The sequence below is a fragment of the Montipora capricornis genome, chromosome 2, assembly GCF_036669925.1.
Source record: "Montipora capricornis isolate CH-2021 chromosome 2, ASM3666992v2, whole genome shotgun sequence".
Taxonomy (NCBI): Eukaryota; Metazoa; Cnidaria; class Anthozoa; order Scleractinia; family Acroporidae; genus Montipora; species Montipora capricornis.
In genome coordinates this window covers 42,362,350-42,382,349 of record NC_090884.1, presented here as the reverse complement: position 1 = coordinate 42,382,349, position 20,000 = coordinate 42,362,350, and the positions used below count along the sequence as shown (strand labels likewise).

The 20,000-nt window shown below is 39.2% G+C and overlaps 2 protein-coding genes across 3 annotated transcripts in view; one reads left to right on the top strand and one right to left on the bottom strand.

The window, feature by feature from the left end:
• Window positions 1-25: 25 nt before the first annotated feature.
• LOC138037357 (uncharacterized) lies at window positions 26-3,472 on the top strand. The gene is made up of 3 exons (XM_068883296.1): window positions 26-326; window positions 1,418-1,825; window positions 3,024-3,472. The coding sequence occupies exons 1-3, from the start codon at window positions 26-28 to the stop codon at window positions 3,470-3,472; spliced, it is 1,158 nt and encodes a 385-aa protein (XP_068739397.1).
• Window positions 3,473-6,162: 2,690 nt separating this feature from the next.
• Window positions 6,163-20,000, bottom strand: part of LOC138022373 (E3 SUMO-protein ligase PIAS3-like) — an 18,182-nt gene continuing 4,344 nt past the window's right edge. The window contains exons 4-18 of one of the 2 annotated variants that reach the window (XM_068869490.1): window positions 18,955-18,972; window positions 18,458-18,508; window positions 18,282-18,372; window positions 17,022-17,159; window positions 16,388-16,493; window positions 14,764-14,837; window positions 13,326-13,357; window positions 13,182-13,244; window positions 11,790-11,855; window positions 11,627-11,715; window positions 11,095-11,184; window positions 10,482-10,629; window positions 9,781-9,953; window positions 8,276-8,319; window positions 6,163-6,956 (exon numbers count right to left, since the gene is read on the bottom strand). In XM_068869490.1, coding sequence (XP_068725591.1) covers window positions 6,885-6,956; window positions 8,276-8,319; window positions 9,781-9,953; window positions 10,482-10,629; window positions 11,095-11,184; window positions 11,627-11,715; window positions 11,790-11,855; window positions 13,182-13,244; window positions 13,326-13,357; window positions 14,764-14,837; window positions 16,388-16,493; window positions 17,022-17,159; window positions 18,282-18,372; window positions 18,458-18,508; window positions 18,955-18,972 — 1,255 coding nt within the window. In that variant the 3' untranslated portion in view covers window positions 6,163-6,884. The remainder of the gene's footprint in view (window positions 6,957-8,275; window positions 8,320-9,780; window positions 9,954-10,481; window positions 10,630-11,094; window positions 11,185-11,626; window positions 11,716-11,789; window positions 11,856-13,181; window positions 13,245-13,325; window positions 13,358-14,763; window positions 14,838-16,387; window positions 16,494-17,021; window positions 17,160-18,281; window positions 18,373-18,457; window positions 18,509-18,954; window positions 18,973-20,000) is intronic. The other variant, XM_068869500.1, reaches the window with a different exon arrangement.

Genomic DNA, 20,000 nt, shown 5'->3' with positions numbered 1-20,000 from the left:
CGTGCTGGTAATCAAAGAAGGAAGTATGGATCAAACAAGGGAAGAAGGAGATATGCAAGAAGACGAACACAAAAATTGGACTGAGGCTTTTAATCTTGATACGAGATGTGATAGATCTGCCTTCCAGCAGACCCAAAACGTATTCCGGCAGCAAAATCCAAGTCTATGCTCTCAGCCTCCGTCAGTGGGATTACAGCCTTCCAATGCGTTGCCTCAAATCCCCATTTATCCATCTCGATTGTTTTATCAGTGCTACGCTCCACCAGCTTACTCGAGACCACTATACGATCCATGTGCGTCTTACCCTACGCTGTATCAAAGTGAAGGTAATACGACTTTAATAATCCGTTTAAGATCATTTAATTGTTTGTCACAATGCTATTAGAAACATTCACAATTTCCTCCGGCATCAATCTTTCCAGTGGATATATCGCTACTTTTAACTATTTTACTACTTATACCACTCTTTATACATCGGGAAATCAGTACACGACTAATTAGTTGTCTCTGTACAAACAATTGTTGTTTCCGCGGGACAAATTCTACGAAGTGTTCCGTAATTTATCAAAGCCTATGGGAATCTTTATTTGTACTCATAACATTTCCATTTTTATTCCTGATATCGAGAGCAAAGGAAAAAAATGAAGTTATTTCCGCCTTCTGTGCAGAGCTCAAACGTAAGCCGTGGCATAAGTCGTTATGCCGAACATTTCCATGAATCCTTATATGGCTCCATTAATTTTCACTGACTCGCAGTTTTATAGTTGTTGCTTTCAATATGGCATGAATAGATAAAACACCATCCCATATTAAGCGCTTTTATTTATTTGAAAATGTTTGCTATAAAAGAAAAGCTTTTCTAGTTCGCCTTGGAACACTGCTCAATATTAGTCTCGTAAAATGTTCTACGGGGCCCAAATTGCTGGAGGTAACGGTAGGGAAAATAGGAGGGAGATTTTGAAGTGAATACGACTTTTTATAAAATAATTACGATCGTACGCGTATTCTCATTGGTCAATAGCTGTGTTTAGATGAGAGTATGGAAACACGGCTGTGACATCAGACGAATTTTGATTGGTTATGTATTCAGACGCGCGTTTTGATTGGCTGGTAGGAAATACGAGCGTATATCAAGAAAATCTGTTTCAATCAAAAGTAAAGAAACCAGCATTTTTCTTCATTTGTCGAATTGTCTTTGAGGAATATTTTATACAAGCAATAGAAAACTTTTTTGCCGTGTTTCCATAGTCTCATCTAAACACTCGGGAAAGTTCGGAGAATTCTCGACAGTTATGCAAACCCTCGACTGCTCCTCGGGTTTGCATAACTGTCTCGAATTCTCCCAACTCCCCCTCGTGTTTAGATGAGGCGATGATCCAGTGGTAAATGTCCCGCACTGTTTTCTGATTTCATTCAGAGTTCCGCCCAAAAGAGAAACGCCGCCGATGTAGAACGGTCTTTACCCAGGAACAACTATATCTCCTCGAAGAAGGATTTTCGGAACAGAAATACCCTGACAGTAAATTTCGCCAAGAGATGGCTGCGAAAACCGGTCTAGGTGAAGACAGAGTGCAAGTTTGGTTTCAGAACAGGCGCGCAAAAGAAAAGCGACTGATGGAAGAAAGATTATTCCGTAAACATGAAAACGAAGATTCAAACATAATCGAAAGCAACAGAAGCGATCCTGCTGCGGCGAAAGGTAAGGAGAAGCAAATTCTTAGTGACAGATGCCAAAGCCCGCAACAAAACGATCATGATGGGGAAATGAAACAAGTAACAACCGAAGTAGAAGATCGTGGTGTGGCAAACAACTTGAACGATCAAGGTAGGCCCAGAGAAAACGAGACAGGTGGGATTTGCCTCTTTTTTACGAAATAGTTATCGGAAGGAGAACGTGTGGTTCTTTCCCGAATACGTTCGTGTCGCCATCGGTACAATAAAGAAAATTATTTTTTCCGGAACTGAGAAGAAAGTCGTGACATAGCCAGAATCCCATGCACTTTTCGTTATGATGAACTTATGTAAACTGACTGTACTTAATGGTCCACCTGTTCAGTTACGGAGACATCCGAACCAGAAATCGTATGGTTGTTTCTTTTTCGGGGTAACTCGGACTTTTCACGAGTATGCCCGAGTCATCATCGATTATCGGTAACACCTCAGAACTTATCATGCACGGCAGGTACAAATCACAAGTCTCAGGTCACAGGTTTGTTTAACCAATTCGAAAAGAAACCTAAACATTCATTAAAGGTAACCTTAGACCTATAATTAGACCTTTACAAGAGTTTTTAGGCCTAAGGTTAGCTGTAATGAATGTTTAAGTTTGTTTCTGTATTGGTAAAATACAGACCTGTGACCTGAGACCTGTGTTTTGTACCTTCCCTATCATGCACTGTATTCTTTTACTCCAGCTGACCAAACGAACTTAAGTTAATGAAACCCCTACCAAGACCTAACAAAAATGCAATAATTTTTGGATAAGCACTTGCAGTCAATCGATAAAGGCCATCAGTTCTCACCATTTGTAAATCGAGGCAAAGTTTCATGCGTCTTTCGTAATCGTGTGGACCATGTACGTTCATAAGTTTCAAACAAATAGTTCCTTCAGGCATACTTCGATACAACTCTGGTTCGGAGAATGAATGTAGGAAAGGCCCTGTTTACAAGCAGGTATGGTAACCCTAGCTGCCTTGTAAACACGTCGATGAAAAAAAGAAATGTGTGAGTGCTAGGGTAACCCTCTTGCTAGGGTAACCCTAGCACTAGGGTTACCCTCCCTCCTTATAAACAGGGCCTTAAAAAGATACCTTTCAAAGACCTTTTGCCTTTTTATTACCTTCGGGCTTCGACTCATTCCGCTACAGGGATTAACGGCGTCGAAACACAAAACGGAATCGATTGCAGTTTGAACTTACGAGTCCGTACGGCTATGAAGGGCGCGGTGCTTAAATTCGTGATGAGTTTACCTCAATAGACGGCTATTTTCCTAAAAGAAATTCTTTATGTGCTCTCATTTGAAGGTGAAGATGCAACAAACGTCTCCACTGGCCCACCGCAACTGCAAGACCTAAATATTGCGACATATTTAACACCAGGGCCACGCCCTCGTTCCAGGATATGTCGAGTTGAATCAGATGAATCGGGCACCTCCGATGATGACTCGGGTGATAGCCGGGTCCTCTTTTCATTGGAGCCAGGAATTAGCGCTTCCTTTGCTGACAGTCTTCCTCGGTACTTGTTCGTAAACGCCGATGTGTCATCGTTTTGCCAAACAAACACAGGAGGGGGCAGAATAGGAAGTTCCACACATCTGATGGAGGTTTTTCTTCCTGAAGTAATACAGACCGAAGGAGAGGAGACCGTCATTTGTGACGGAGATATCGAAAAAATCGAGCAATCAGTTGAAGATGCTGATTCGCCCACAGAAGATGGCTCTCAAAATGTAAAATTTGTCAAACTGTGCGTTTAGACTGTTAATTTCAAACACTAAAGAAAGTAATAGCTCCGAATGTTGGGAGAGAATATAGGATAAAAGAGTATTTCCTTCTGCGAGTTTTTGATTCAAAATGCCTAAACGACAAGTCAAGCTGTGGTCCGTAATGTAGAGCAATAAAATTAAAGAGGAAAATTGTCTCAGTCGGATTGTTTCTCGTTGCTAGAGAGCTCCATTTCTTTCCTTGGGAAGACAGTGATGCTGCTAATTGTAGTCCGATTCGAGTTGGATGCCAGCATTCTCACGAGCGGGATAGGGTATTTAAAAAGATATTTACTATGTCAGGAGCCGTTAAATTATAATTTGATCAACGCTGCGAGTCAATTTTATTAACCACCCCCCTTTCACAAGTAAAATATCTCGAGCAGAGGCCCTTTGGCTCACGCGCTCATTCGACGAAACATATCTTTTTCTGAGGTTAAAAACCTGGCTATCGGCCTATTAATCATTTGTCAGAAAGAGAAAATTCCTGTCATCTTCAAAAAAAATTGGCATGCATTGCGTACGTGTGGTAGTGCAGTAACGGCGCTTTATTCCATAATGTCAACTGAGCTGCTTTTTGTCTTCCAGGAGATTCAAGTTGTCTTTGAATAGGGAGCTTTAATGGTACACAATATTGTTTTGGTATTGTATATCACTTTAGTGCCATGGTAGAAGTCTTAGGTAAATAGCCCACTGAGAAGCCATGTGGTTACTAGCAAAGTATTGGCCCAGAAAGAGTAAAGAAAAAAGGGAATCGAGAAACATTGCCAGGCTTCTAGGCTGACATGTTGATCATTTTCAAGTTCCCTCGCATTTCTTTTCACCACAGGTTCACGCGTGCACTCTGAGCGTCTAACAGCTTTGTAATACAAACGTTCGCTGAAGTTAACGCTATCCGATGGGGTTAGTATCTGGCTGGGTGACCTAAAAAATATACCATTTTATAACAGAAGCATAGGACCGAAAATTCTATACACCTTATTCCAAAATGGCCGCCATTTAAATATTCTTTTGTTTTTATTCAAATAAGCCCTGGATGCCTCGTAATTAAGTTTAAAATTCAAAAGAATATTTTATCTTGAACGAGGCAAAAAGGGCCAATTTGTATCCGCATGAATCAGCGGCCATTTTGGAATGAGGTGTATTTTAACGCTCGAAAATGCGAACTAAGCAAGGAACAGGTTTTGTTAGCTTGCTTTACGCAAATAAAATATTGATGCAAAAGTAAATAAATATTGATACACAGTTATCAGGACAGTCGATCGAGAATAAAATATTTTGTCCTCAGAAACAAAATTTACGACATGAAAACAATGCTAATTTTGAACCGTGAATATAAAGTTACCATCAGCGAAAAACATTTTGGGAGATTTTTGCTACGTTCAATTTTATTGTACTTTTGGCTGCAGAAGTAAAATCGCAAAATCGAAAGTGACATCCCATTCAGCGGTCGCCATGATAAAGTCACCGCGGCGTGTTTACTCGCGAAACAGTGAAGCATCTGCGTCAAATGATGGCAAGGTACCGGGTTTTTGTTTTTGTTAGGTTTTATTTTTCAAGCGTTATAAAGTTTGACAAGAAATATGCGAATTCATAACAAAGATTACAATCGCCAAACTCTTGAAGTTGACCATTCTTTCTGCAGAGTCAAAACTTTACTCTCCAAGACGAGGTTATTTATCACCAGGTAATTTCATCGTTTTGGAAATAGCAGCTACTTTATTATTCATCAGCGTCACAATTTTTTGCTTATTTAGGGGGGCTCACTTTGTTGAAACTAAAGCATGCTTCCAACAGACCTGGGTAGTAGCCAAAAACGGGGCTAGGCCGGCTGGCCGGGCTGGGGCTGGGTGGAGTCAGAGTTAGCCAAATAAATTTAAAAACAAACCTCACTTTGCGATATCACCGAAAGAAGCAATTGTTGTCGACGACCATTACTTGTCGCTTTGACGATTCCAGATATTCATTTTTCATCGCCTGTCTTGTTTATCCAATTGACTTCATTATTGAGCTCCATAAAGGGTATATTTTGTTTAAAGATCCACTAAAACACAATTCGCGTTACACTGACTTTCTACGCCATTGCAGGTTAAGTTAAATATTCTACTGTGTCCACCGGATAAAATCTATGCATTTCTAGTACCCCCTCAAACTTGCCAAACACATGCGCAGAAGACTCTAAACACCATGACACTACTTAGCATGGGAGGGACAGGAAAGACTTTTCGTGACACAGAAAAAAAAATTTAAAAACAGAGAAATGAAACAGATTCCGACTGGGTTTGGCAACCCAGTAATTATGAGTCTAGACGTTGGTTAAAAAGGAGAATAAAAGAAGCGTTCTACATCGCACGCTTCCGTCCAGAACTAAACAAACAAGTGCCGCTGAATCACTGGACCTCACTTTGTTCCCCATGGAAACAGGTATCACATAACTGGCTTTGCCTGAACTATGAGAACACTGAGCGTATGCAGATTATTTCACTCTGATGATGATCAAATTGATCGAAAACGTTTAGACTAATACTTTTAACAGTTTTTACCTTTTTTAACTTTTAATTTTATTGGCAAAATGTACATACAATCAGATGATCCACAACTTCGCCAAGAAAAAGAAATCCTCCAAGCCCAACACTACTAGTAATCACGAAACAGCGAAGCAGGGATAAAAAGGGAACCAGGGATTTAGTTTTAAAAGTGAAGTTTATTGTATTCCAAGAATGGTTATTTGCACAATTAACGATTTAAAGGCATAGCACAGTTCCAGAGTCATCCATGACTAACACTTAAATTAGGATGACGCCCAAATACAGCCAAATACAGTATTCACAGCACATTACGTGACAACAGTTAGGAAGGCCCACAAGACAAATTTCTCTCACAAAAAATAAATAGCTTAATTCATCGTTTTCTTTCAGAATTCGTCCTTACAATTTACTTCCAAATAATTAATTCCGAATAAGAGGTAAATATCTTGGTCATCTTGAATTTCCCTGGCACATGTCGCGTTCTCGTCATTAACATGGGAAATTGTCCATTTTTAAAGAGTTGATTCGCATAGAAGTAGTTCAAGTAGAACGAGGGGAGTGGGGCGGGGTGGAAGGAGTAATAACGTCTATAAGGTTTCAAGCCCGATAAAAACCGAAGGGTGTCCGAGAACGCAGACAGCCCAGTGCTGTTCATCTTTTTCAGATCCAAGGACTTTCAAGTGTTATGTACAATAAAAAGATGTATTTTACACTGTCTGATTCAGTGGTATTTCGCGTTATTTGGCAACCACGACGGCTCGCTGCTATCTCCGATTTTCCAGTTGGATTGAAAGTGTGAGGGATTGTTATCCAGATGCTGTCAATCCAAAGGAATGAGCTCGATGCAGTTACTTCAGTGCCCGGTATTTGGATAACTGTCAGTCCAGATGAATGACATTTGATGACGAGTGAGGGCCAAGAAGTCCATGGTACATTGCGGCGGTAGCATACTGCAAAACAGATGACTTTTTAATACACCATTACCAGGTTAACTGTAGTCCCCATTTTAAAGCAAACTCCTGTTCGAAAACACAAGCAAATCCCCTGTTTTATATCAGAGTATCAAAATTCCTTTTACAATTATCTTAAGGAGGCTCGAAAGGGTTTTCAGCTGAGCGCGCGCGCGTAAGCCACACACGCAATTCGTAAGCTGCTTGCGTCAGCTTATGATTTAAATGGGTCACCAAAAATAAACAAATACCGCTAATTTCGCTTACCTTTCTCCAATTCCTATATACATGGCATATAAATAGACATCTCCTATTCACGAAAACTACGAAAATTCTACTTAAACGGTTTAATAGTTACTTAAATCCGTTTGTGTTGACCCAGAGCTCCACTCGCGCGCGGACTCGAATGAGCGGGTGACGCATGCGTAAATGCTGATCTTGTAACCCCCTAATTTTTCCTGATTTTGCAACTTTACTCGTTTATATCTCTGCTTCTGGACAGTGAATTTTTTTGATTTTTTGCATGTTAGCTTAGATTAATTTAAACCGTTTGTCAAATTTACAAAAATTCTGTTGGTGAAAAAATAATTAGAGACACAATTCAAAAAAACTTATTTTTCTGAAAAACTGACCTACAGATTTTGTTGAATTTTAAATATTTTAGAGAGTATTTCTAACATTATCTGGTAACGATGAATGGGGAAATCTCACCGTCCCGTTTCTTCGAAAAGGACCACATATGTTGATTATAAGGCTCAAAGAAATGCCTAATATCGTTGCCATGGTAACATTATTTTGGAGGAAAACATAATGTGAGAAATCTACGATAGGTACTTAATACCTAGGCCAAATTTCGTCTTGATATGATTGCCCTAACTGTATCTAAGGACAGAATATGTTTATTTGTTAGAAAAAAGGAGAAACTATTTCGAGCCTCCTTAAAAAGTGGTCTTTTAATAAAATTTCAACAACGTCGAGTGCATGCTATTTTCAGCACAACAACACTGTTTGTAACATACTGGGCCCGGTTGTTCGAAAGCCGATGAACTTAATCCAGGATTAGCGCAAACTTTTGTTTCATGTTCACTTTTTTGTGAAAGTTTCTTTTGCTAATTTTTCTTTTTCAAGATTGACTTCTTCTAATGTAAAGTTTTGCCGAATATCAGCGTTGAACAGCATTTGGGAGTACTGAAATTAACTCCTTGGTTAATTTTTAATCTGAGGTTAGCGTTAATTGGCTTTTGAACAACTGCGCCCAGATTCGATTAAGTAACCAAAAAGTACTGAAAATCCCAGTACGAAGAAATGCATTAGCTTACCGGTGGTTCATTGGGTAAGAGATGATATAAATCAAGATCCATGCCTAACAAAGCAACATGCAACATAAAGAGCCAGTTAAATCAACATCGCAAATGTAGGCAAAGGCTTCAGATCTGAGATCTCGGAGCAAGCGAAACACTTCAGAATAGAAACAGTTGGGACTTCAAAGGCCAAACCCTTACAACGAAACGAGAGATCAAGTGGCAAAATTCAGATTGGAGGAAGGAAGGGGGGGGGGGGGGGGGGGTTACCAGGGTGAACAAGGAAGGCATAATATAGAGGTAGGAGCACTCGCCTACCACACTGACCGTAGGTCCTGGAGGTCTTGCCCTTTGCGGGAGACAAATGTACGACCTTCGGAATACAAGTTCGGATATTCAACCCCTCAGTAAAATCGGAGACTTTGGGTACTCGGAACCTAGTCTTTGATGGCCTAGCTCCCGCGATAGTTCAGTGGGTGGATGGTCGTTTCGCTAACGAGTCATTTCGCTATTGCCCAGTTGGCTAACGTCTGGTCAAATTGAAATTTTTAAAGGTTAGGATACTCAAAATATATAGATCACAACAGCAACACTTCAATACGTGGTTTTGAATATCAGCGTTTACTGTTATCTACCGGGTATCTCGCTTCTCAAATGGCAATGCAATAAAAAGTTTTATTTACTAGTACAGTAAAACCTCGCGAGTAAGAAAGTTTAGCCTATACAGGTTCTTACATAAATGGTAATTAAAAGAACTATAGGCTATCTAGGTTCTTAAATAGGTTCTTATTTTCTGAAGAAAAAAACTGACGTTGTAGATAGAAGAATTTAGTGGTAATCGGCCTTCGTTCCCGTGCAGCAGCCAGTTTTTCCATAATTTGAATAAAATTTTAATACAGAATTTAAAAGTTCACATAAATTGGGCTATAATAAGTAAAATCGAAAGATCACCTGAATCTTCTGAACATCAATCGATTGCTCTTATTTGCCAAAGCGCACACTCACGTACATGTTTTAGACTTTAGAAATTGGAACCAGTTTCAAATAAATTTTAGAGCCAACAGGTTCTTGTTTAGAGGGGCTCTAACCGAAAAAATTTAAGCTTACAGGTTCTTACTCACGCGGTTTTACTGTATTTGGAAGGTCGTAGGTTCCTACAAAGCAGCAGTTGGATTTTTTTCCCCCGAGTATTCACGGATCTCCATCGAAAAAAATAAATAAATAAATAAAAACACGTCTCTTTGAAAAAGCCAACAGTCAACTGACTCCAGTTGGCAGTAGATTGTGTCCAGAGGTCATACACATACATGGACCATACTGTTGCCTTAATTGAGATCTTTGATGTACTTAGGAAAATGACTATTATTATCACTTTGTGGGGTTTTGTGACTTATTTTAACCCTCACCTAACGGCTCAGGTTAAAACGAGTCTCGGTCGGGCCCAAAACATAATTATTTATGCCGGCGAACACAAACTGTTGTTTTGTTAGACAAAATTTTAGTACTGAGAAAAACAGCATTACCTTGACACGGGAAATCAAGCTGAGGCGGAGGAAAGAAGTTTGGATTCAACAGTGATGATGCATGTGGTGATCCTGGCATCGTGTTTGTGTTATTAGCGTAAACCATTGAGCCAAATGTGGTTGGTGTCTTTACTCCTGGTATGCCTCCAATAACATTGTTGCTAATGGTGGCCCTGCAACACGGACCATACAACTTACTCTCACACTTTTAACTGAAAGTTACTGTAAATCAAATGGCACACAATATTTCTTGTTGAAAAAAATGGCTTAATGTATTGCTTGTAATGCAGAAAATCTATTTTTGTCACCGCTTCCATTACATGTCAACATTGTCACTACCAACCGAGCAGTAAGTTAGACGCAGTATGCACTCGGTCACCTAATTTCTATCACCACAGAGACCTGTTTACTGCAGCATAGGTCACTGTGCTCCACTTCCATTGGGGAGCTTCAGCACGCAACTTTCTCGAGCTACTGCCAGCAACCGGAAGCAACCCGCATGCCAGGACAGTGGTGTTAAATGAATCGCCTCTAATAGTGAGAAGATACTAAACAATGTAAATGTGGTTGTGCGAAGACAAGTGAAAAGGGAAAACCGCTCACTTCCGGTTGCCGTCCGCAACTCACAGACGTCGCTTGCTTGAACTCCTTATCATGTCTGCAGTAAGAGATAAAGATTGACTAATGCACCAGTAGTTTACCTGGATGTACTTAACGTTGCATTTGTATTATCGTAGTCAGTCTGGTCTTCCTCTGTCTCCTCAAAATCGCTATCAGTATCACTGTCTTCTGTCAGGTCAATGAGTTGTACCTCCTTGTCTTTTCTGTTCTCAGGTTCCTGTGGTGCCGCTAGAAAAGAAAGTCAAATTTATCTTTTAGAGCAACTTTCATATGACCTTGAAAAATAAACGACATACGTAAAAACAGAACGAAAACAAATATGCAAAACATTTAATTGGCTTATCGAACAAAAACAAACGAGCGCGAATTTTCATTGGCTTAGCGAACGCAGATGCAAACAACGTCATCTCTCCGTGGAACTTTCTGGAAAGTTTCGCTTTGACGTCATTTGAAAATTAATGTAGTAATGCGATTGGGCAATCAAATTGTTTACTGCCCATTTTAGGAGTTTCCTCAGCGGGAATAAGGAGAAGCTTTGGTTTTAGTCTTGCCAAACATTGGTTCGTGAACACTTTTTCAAGGTCATACGAAAGTCGCTCTAAAGGGGTTCAAAGTTAAATGCCAGTAAACCAGTCTACAACGGAAGTTGAAATAATTAGATCTCTGGACACTTACGGCTAACTGATTACCAACCTTGAACCTTCATTACGGTGGACGAACTTCTGTCTGGTGTTACTACTGTTGCAGATACCAGAGCACTGATTGCCTTCTTACTTTCAGCCTCTTCAAAAATAATAGAACATTAAACACATCCCATATTTTCAGATGCAAATCTATTACTGACATGACAAACGTAAATTATATAACTTACATCACATTTTAAGAAAGTGAGGTGACCACCCAAAAAGAACTTTCTGATAGCTTGCGTTAAACAGCAACATTAAACATGCATCATTTAATGAACTTAGCCTTCTATCCTTTTGAAAGCCACCCTACAATACAGCCCTGCATGCTTCCAAGTTGCTTATGAATTGCATTCATTTTTGTGGAGATTTTGGCTGTAATATTGCTTGGGTAACCCCAAAACGTTTCTACCTTGTTTATGAAATCTCACTTTACCATTGTCATAGATAGACTTGTAGTACGTGTACATCAACTTTGCCTATACCTAAAGGCTTCCAAAATTTTCCAAGCCTTCCCAAGCCTACTTTTAAATACACTGTACCTTGGTCATTTATGGGCCTCCAAGAGCCATTTTCGTAAAAACAAATTTCGTTACAAGTAGCTGCAGCTTCTAGAATCTCCTTGAACAATCTGCAATGAGACAAAAGTATTAGTAAAAGTATCAAAACGTCTCGTGCTTAAGCTCCCGTACATTTCGTTCTTACCCGTCCAATACAAGTTTGTCAAATGGCGCCTTTTTGTCACAAACTGGGCAAATCCAAGTTGTTTTTCTATACAAAAAAGGAGAAAATTGAGCCGTTAAAATCAAAAATGAAAAAACAAAACAAAATAAATCACTTATTGGACAAACGAATTATGTAAAAGGAAGGACGGCCCTCATCTGGAAACACTCAGCCAAAAAATATTACATGTATATTACTGGCATAAAATATTGAATCCAAAGCACAAGCCTGAAGAGAAGGAAGTCATAGAAACAAGATAAGAATATTTCGCATTTGTTGAATATCAAAGTATGGCATCTGACAGGATGCGGCGATGCGGATCCACATAATTAACCTAAAATCCGCATCTTCCGCATAATTACGATATTTTCCGCATAAAACAGAAGAAATGCCTGATATTAGTGATAAACCAGCTGCTTACCATCCTCACAAACATAAAAGCCAAAACAGATTGACTATTCTGAAACGCTTGTTTTCCTGAACATTGAAGAAAACAAGCCATTTCGTTCGCAAGATGAAAGTTCGTAAGCAGTTTCCACGCATTTTTCGGCCAATGAGCCTCGACTCCAGTTAAAACGTTTTCATAACATACCCTAGGCTCGAAATTTTTTACAAAGATGCAACAAGATATGAAAATTTAGCCGCATGTTAAAATGCATCATTTGTAAAAGTAGGGACAGTTGTACAAAACAAAATTGGAGCCCGTAATACGTATGTGTAAAAAAACCACTGTAAATGTTGAATGATCGAGAGAATGGATCGTGGTTCAACCACATTACAATTTTCCTCCATATCTCCAAATTCACACAATTATGATGAGAAACAAAATATATTTTTTATCGCTTTATTTATTTTTGCAAAAGTTTCGGCACAAAATTAAATAAATTTCATTGCAGCTAAATGAAATTTAATGGAGTTAAGAACAGGGGCACGTCTGGTGCATACCCTGCGGTTTCCTTCCCTTGTTTTCTGTAGGGCATAAAGATAGCTTTGTGGCTGTGTAGTGGAAAAAGCATGTTTCATGAGCATTTTTAGCTCTTGTTTTCCCCCTACCCTCCCTTGCTTTTCCATTGTGTTTTTTTGTTTTTTGTTTTTTGTTTTTTTTGCAGTGTGACCGGTGCCTGTCTCCCATGCTGCATGGGCGCTCAATCATGGCTGGTTTGCCAGTATTTCTAAGTCATGACAGCAACCTCCACAAAGGAGCTGGATGCCAATAGTGGAAATTCTGGATACCTCCGACAGGAAAAAAAAGTCTAGTCCTCAACCTCAAGGTGTTAAGGTTGGATGAGTGAATGTTCTTGAAGCTTAACAATAACCACAATGATAATGAAACCACTTCCAGCTTCACTTTAAAACAGTTCATATACACTGTACCTTTCATTCATTTGTAAATAGAGAGCTGCATCAAAGCACTGCAAATGGCTGCAAGTGATGGACCTGGAGATAATGCAAATAATTAAAAATATATATTGTTTATAAACAAAGAATCAAACAAACAATCAATTCTTTCAGGCTAACCTGCATGGAAGAGTCATCCGTGTCTTGCCAAGCTTACGAAAAAAAAAAAAGAGTTGGGTCATTTATTATTATCTGTCAATACCGCAACAGCAATGCATGTGCGGAGCAGTCACTGTGGCAATTTTAACACTGTCTATAAAACTCTTAAAAGTTTGATGAAACTTATGATTAACATTCAATGATACCAGAATAATTTATATTAGATTATTCCTATAAATACAGTATGAAAGCATAATTAATAATGTTACAACTCACCAGACATCAATAAAAAAACCAAGAAGACAAACAAAGAATAAATAAAGCTTACAGGTGATAAAAAGGCTCAACAGGTCATAAAAATACATGTACATTAAAATAACTATCTCATCATCAATTAGGCATCTTACACCTCCTAACCTAAAGCAGTTGCTGTTCTATCTTGCACAGTGTTTAGAAATCCTGTGTCCATTTACATTCATTTATCCCTTTTTTTTTTTTTTTCAGATTTAAGTTGCTGTGGCAACTATTTCTACCCAGCATCTGTTCCAAGTATAATAATATTGGATTCACCCCTCTAGACAGACCAAAAAATCAAAATTAACAGTCCAAAACATTCAAGGAATTAACTTTCAAGGTCTTTTCAGACTCAAACCAATTCCTTGATATGAACACTAACAATTTTCAGACCTGGCCAACGGTTTCTTACTCATGCATGATCTTGACCAGCTTTTGTTCTATTACTGAGAAATTAATTCAAAAAATTGTGAAATTATTGGGGGGAAAATTGTTTGATCAATACCAGAGAGCAAAAATAAATAAAAGAACATGTATTTCAACGACCAAATTCCAATTTCAAGAACAGACTTTAAAGACTTGAAGTTACTGCGTTTTTCATAATTCTGCGGAATCTTCAAGCACTAAGCGCCGAACTGCGTTTTGGCTTCCATCAATCAAATTTCCAAACATAGCTGGGACGATCGACTTTGCCTCCAGAAAGTGCCCTGGAGTTTTAGTTTAGTTCACAGCTCAAACACCATTATGATCATGTTTTTAGATATTCTTCGGTAAAAGATTCATACAGATTCGATCGCTTTCTATCACCGTCGCGTTTGAACCAAATACGAATGTACCATGGGAACCAAAGATGCTGATTGTGGGTTGGTCACGCATCAATTGATTTTGTCATCTGTGCTTGGCGTCAGAAGTTTGATTGATGGAGGCCAAAATGCAGTTTGGCCGTTGGCACTCTAGGATGAATTCCACAGAATTATTATGAAAAATGCAGTAACCCATTGACTCCTGGGAGTGAGACTTAACAGATTTTTCTCTGTCTAACACCAAACGATTTTACTCGTCAACTGGGGACGAGCTGGGGCACCTGTCTGAGGAGTGAAGGAGCTAAAGTGCACTTAAAACGTTTCCAACACACATACACCAGATACCACATGTAGTTACTTACTGGGCATAAAAGAGAAACACGCAAACTTGTAGTGGCTACTTCACTGTCAGGGTCATGGGCCAGCTTCTCCTTGACTGCAGACAAAAAGGGCAAATTAAAATAATGTTTGCAGCATTTCACTGTTATTAATTTTATTTCTCCACATCTAACTGAAGTCCCCTACCAAAAAAAAATGCCAACATCATAATTCTCAAAAATCAGATAAATAAGTCTGTTTTGCCACTTTTGCAGTCACGGCTGGTTTTATGAACTTCTGAGAGTACTTGTCCATTCACCACAATACTGGGGGTCACGTAACAGGGCAACGTTACAGCAGAGACCAGACAAATCCAGGATTTTTATGCCCTTCTCTATGCAAGTAGTGTGTGGGTCTGCAATGCCTTAGAGAGGTTATGAACCAGGACATTTGTGAGATGGGGTCTACAGTTTATACTCCTTGCCCAAGAAGACTTTAAAATTCCCCCTCCCCATTTGTAGATGAAACAACAAAGGCAGGGGTGCTTTTTTCCACTTATTATTTTTATTCAGTTTGGCCAGAGTTGGAGTCTGCATCAGCCCAATGCTCAACTGAGCCAATCTCACCAGCTCTTTCATGGCTTTCCACTAACATTGAGGTACATGTATTCAATCTTGGAAAGCAACTAATATCTAATAGTAGCACTTAAAAACTACCAGTTACATGTAGGCCCTGCAAAAAAGGATGCAAATATTACTGTTGTTGCAAAACTCTGCAGAGGAAAACCAGCAATGTTTTAAAATATCTGCAAACTTTATTTATGATAGAGGGCTGTCAATAAGAGCCAGTAGTCAGCCAAAACCGCCAAATAGTAAGCCATCTTCAGTCTCCTACATTTGTCTCATTTTACCACTAGACAAAATGAAAAATCTTACACTTGTTGATTTGAGCCAAGCGAGGGTAAGTACCTCTTTAAGTACACTCACTTCCATCGCCTTCTACTTAAATAATTATTATAAGCCTTCTTCTTTCACCAATCTGTGGAATGGGCCCGTATTATTGAGTGCCTGCCCCACCCACTTCAGTTAAACAATTTGATGAACTTCCTTTCCTTTGCAGGAGTGCTCAGTTGTGGCTCAGTTGGCTAGTACGCGGCTTTCGGAGCAAGAGGTCCCGGGTTCGATCCTCGGGTGACTCCAACGTCTGTTTCGACTTTCCTCTGATCCGTGTAGCTATAGCTATAGCTATATCCATAAAACGGAGCACTGACAGAGGGAGAAGGGTAAAGGGCACACAGTCAGCTTTCAGTTTCGTAACTGAAGGAACTACCGACATTACATAAAAGTGACTTTACCTTTACCTTTCGCACGGTGTGTGCCGTATCCAGTTTTCACTGTCAAGGTGTACCGGAACAACCACAACAATAGAAAAATATGTTTTCAAAAACATGAGTCCCAAGGGAAAATGGATAAAATTGTTCTTGGCCAGCGAAGAGATTGCAGGTGCGACCATGGTCTCGCTGTTATTTCGCAAACAAGAAAGGTTCCCTGGTCTGAACACAACACCTCTCAAGAAGTTGAACTATATATTTTACAAGCGAAAGTGGGCTGAGCAGTGACTCAGTAATTCGAGTCCATTCCATAGATCCGTGGTTTTTGTATTACTTACTCAGTGCCCTTGAATGGTCAGGATTTCTGTAACCATGTGCCTTTAGTCTTTGTATCAAACAGCTAGATGTGACAGCTCGGGCAAGTTTTGCCGTTACCACATGCCTCTGTTCAATTCAAAGAAAAGAAACCAAAAGTACTCAGTAAGAAGAGAAGCTCTAACAGAAGATTTAGGAATTCTTTAAATAAAAACCACTTAGGTACACAAGACGCAGACTTGCAGAAACTGATAAAAAAATGTACAGTCATGTAAGTGTACCTTTAAAACAGGAATAAACCTTAATGACTGCCTGATTACTATAGTTGGATGGTACACTCTTAGCTGAGCTTTGAGAGACTTGTATGAGGTAGACAATTCAGGAAAAACTGTTGAATCATTATACTGTCAGGACTGAAAAAATTATAGTCAAATGGTGTATTCTTCCTATTATAGTGAAGGAGAGGGTAAAAGTGTTAAACCACAATACATGAATGAAGAGATAAAGTGATAACACATTTTTTGCAGGTTACTCTATTACAGGAGTTCATCAATACGATTGCTTCACAGATAAGGTTAGCATGTCACATAAGCGTTCTTTCCTGTACAATGAAACCTAGAGGAACAAAACTCTTTCCTCAGTAGCTACTCCTCTTACCTGGCCGAATTTTGGTGTCCAGGAGATCTGAATGTGATTTGCCACAGTTGGCGACAGTCGACATAAAGGTGTTATATTTATAGGCTTGCTGGGCCGTTTACATTCTGAATTAGGATTGCAATTTTGAGAAGTGTAACCCTGAGGTTAAAGAAAAAAAGCCAAATTTTTACCCTCACATGACTTTAAAAAATTGCACCTAAAAATTAAAATTAAAATTAAAGCACAAGTTAAGCAAAATCATTGGAAGTGATGGTCCTAATTAACATCTTAATGAAAGATTTTGATGATTTTTTTGTGTAGAAGATCCAAGAAGCAAGCTGATGGAATAGTGGAAGCGCTGGAGGAGTTGTGTGAAGAGGTGGAAACGGTGAGAGGTTTCTGTTATTTGGGGGATAGGGTGAATGCAAGTGGTGGTTGCGAGGCAGCTGTGACAGCAAGAGCAAGAATTGGCTGGGTGAAGTTCAGGGAATGTGGAGAGTTGCTGAACTCAAAAAGGTTCTCGCTGGAGGTGAAAGGAATGGTTTATCAGTGTTGTGTAAGAGTGGCGATGTCATATTGGAGTGAGACATGGTGTCTGAGGGAAAATGAGATAGCAGTTTTGAGAAGGACTGAGAGAGCAATGGTGAGAGCAATGGTGAGAGCACTGTGGTAGGTGCAAAACTGATGGAGAAAAAGAAGGCAGAGGACCCGATGGAGATGTTGGGATTGAAGGAAACAATGGTTCAGATGGCAAAGACAAATGGAGGAAGATGGTAGGGGCATGTGTTGAGGAGGGATGATGGGCATGCGTTGGGAGTTAGAAGTGAAGGGCAAGAGGAAGCAAGAACGACCAAAGAAGACGTGGAAGATGCAAGTGGAGAAGGAGAGCAAGAGGGTTGGTTTGGAGAAAAAGGACGCCATGGATCGAGTGAGATGGAGAGTGGGAGTTAGAAAGATTGCTGACAAAGTGGGGTAAATCCGGCCACCCCCTTTCTTTATCCAACATTCATTATGATCATAATCTGGAATAAAGAAGAATCAAAATTCTGAACCACGAAAAATTGTGAGCCACAACATATACATGTAGTATATGTATGAAATTAAAGAAAATTAAAGATATTACTGGTAAGTACATTTTCACACCTCTTACTATTTATTGGGATGCAAATCAAGTTACGGTTTAAATTTTGTATCAATCCAAAATGGTCATGGCCTTCAGCCAATGTTGAGATCAAGGTGTACAATCAAAAAAATAATGACAACAGTAGCAAAATCACTCACAGGTAAGGGGCATATTTTTCCATTAACTTTGATACAAAGAGATGAAGGGAAGTTATCTTCTTGTTCACAACTTGTTTCAAACAGACAAAATCTAAAAATAAAAAAAACCTCAGAAAACAGCCAAACCTTATTTCCTGCAATGGAAATCAATGACAATCGTACATGGTGCTACATACCTTAGCTGAATTTGTACAGTAAATTCATTGCGAAAGTTTGGACGATTGTCCCTATTAAAAGAACAAGAATAACAAGAGTGACACCATAGTGTAAGGGTAACACCCAAGCCCACTCAAGGCTGTGTCCCCTTTCAATCAATGCCTGATGGTTTTAGTTGCAAATGGGGGGGGGGGGGAATCAAGAGGTGAAAGGGTTAACTGCCTGGATAAAGTTTACACCCCACAAGGCTGCTGCCTAATGGTCGCCTGGGGCGCCTTATTTGCGAGTTTGGGCGACCAAATTTCAAACAAGTAGCCCGAACGGGTGCCTACATGTACATGTAACTTATCACATACACACATATTCTTTTTGGTCATGCAGTGAGGTTTGAGGCAACCCAAGGGCTGGTGTGGACCTGCCATAAAATCCTAAATACCTAAAAATTACTTAGCGAAATTAACAATTTTAAAATGTTTAAAATTTCAAATGGTAATAAAAATTTTGAGATGAAACTAACCTTAAAACAAATGACAATCTAAAAAACAAAGTTTCCAAAAGTTAAAGTATAAAAAATCAGGTTCTTTTGATTTAATTAAACAAGCCTCTTTCTCGAATTGTATATTGTCCAATACTATTGAAGCACGTTTAAGTCTTCCTTTAAAAAGGTGGTAGGACGTTGACTCCCTGATATTAAATTCCATACGATGGGGCCCCTGTACCTCACGCTATTTCTTCCAAAATTGCTGCTTTAACCCACTTGGGAGAAGTCTTTTGCGTGTCTTAAGTTATAATTATTGGCATTTTTAGGAGTTCCGAGTAAAACTGCAATTTGCTCAGGTAATAATTATTTGTTGTTGTACACCTGGTACAAAATGGAGGCAAGCCTACGCTCATAGATATAGCTCAATGACTTCCATTAATTTTAACAAGTTGGAAAACTCCTGAAACAGGTGTTTCACTGGGCAGTTTGTGGATCAGTTTAGCGGCATTCACATGTAATTGCTCCGATGATCTATTAAATGTAGACAATGGACAAGATCCCCAGATGGCAACGCAGTCTGTAATACTTGGAATGATGCCTTTATGATCTAGATTTCTTTAAGTACACGCAGAGCAGAGGTAGTCCTTTCATTTTTTTTTTCAAAAATTGAGTTTCCCTCCAAACTTGGTGTGTAAGGATTTGATTTGCGGTTTCCAGTTCAACTTGTCATCGATTAGTATACCCAAGCAAGTAAATTTGTTGGTGAAGTCTATGTAGGAGTTGCCAAACATAAGAGGTCTCATTGGACCAACGAATGCATTAATTCTGGGCTTGTGAGAAAATTACTCGGGTTGTCCAGGAAAATTTTTATAGGCAGCAGCCTTGCACTCAGTCTGGTAAATTATTTGTTACAAATTTGCTGCTGTTGTTTTTGGCTTAAAAAAAAAAACAAGAAGAAATGCAACCAAAAGACTTACTGACAAACTTCTTTGTCTGACCAATTTCTTTTCCACAAGTCAGAAAAGAAGGTACAAACTGTTCAATAATATTGTAGACTTCCAATAATGAAAATTAGCTTCATT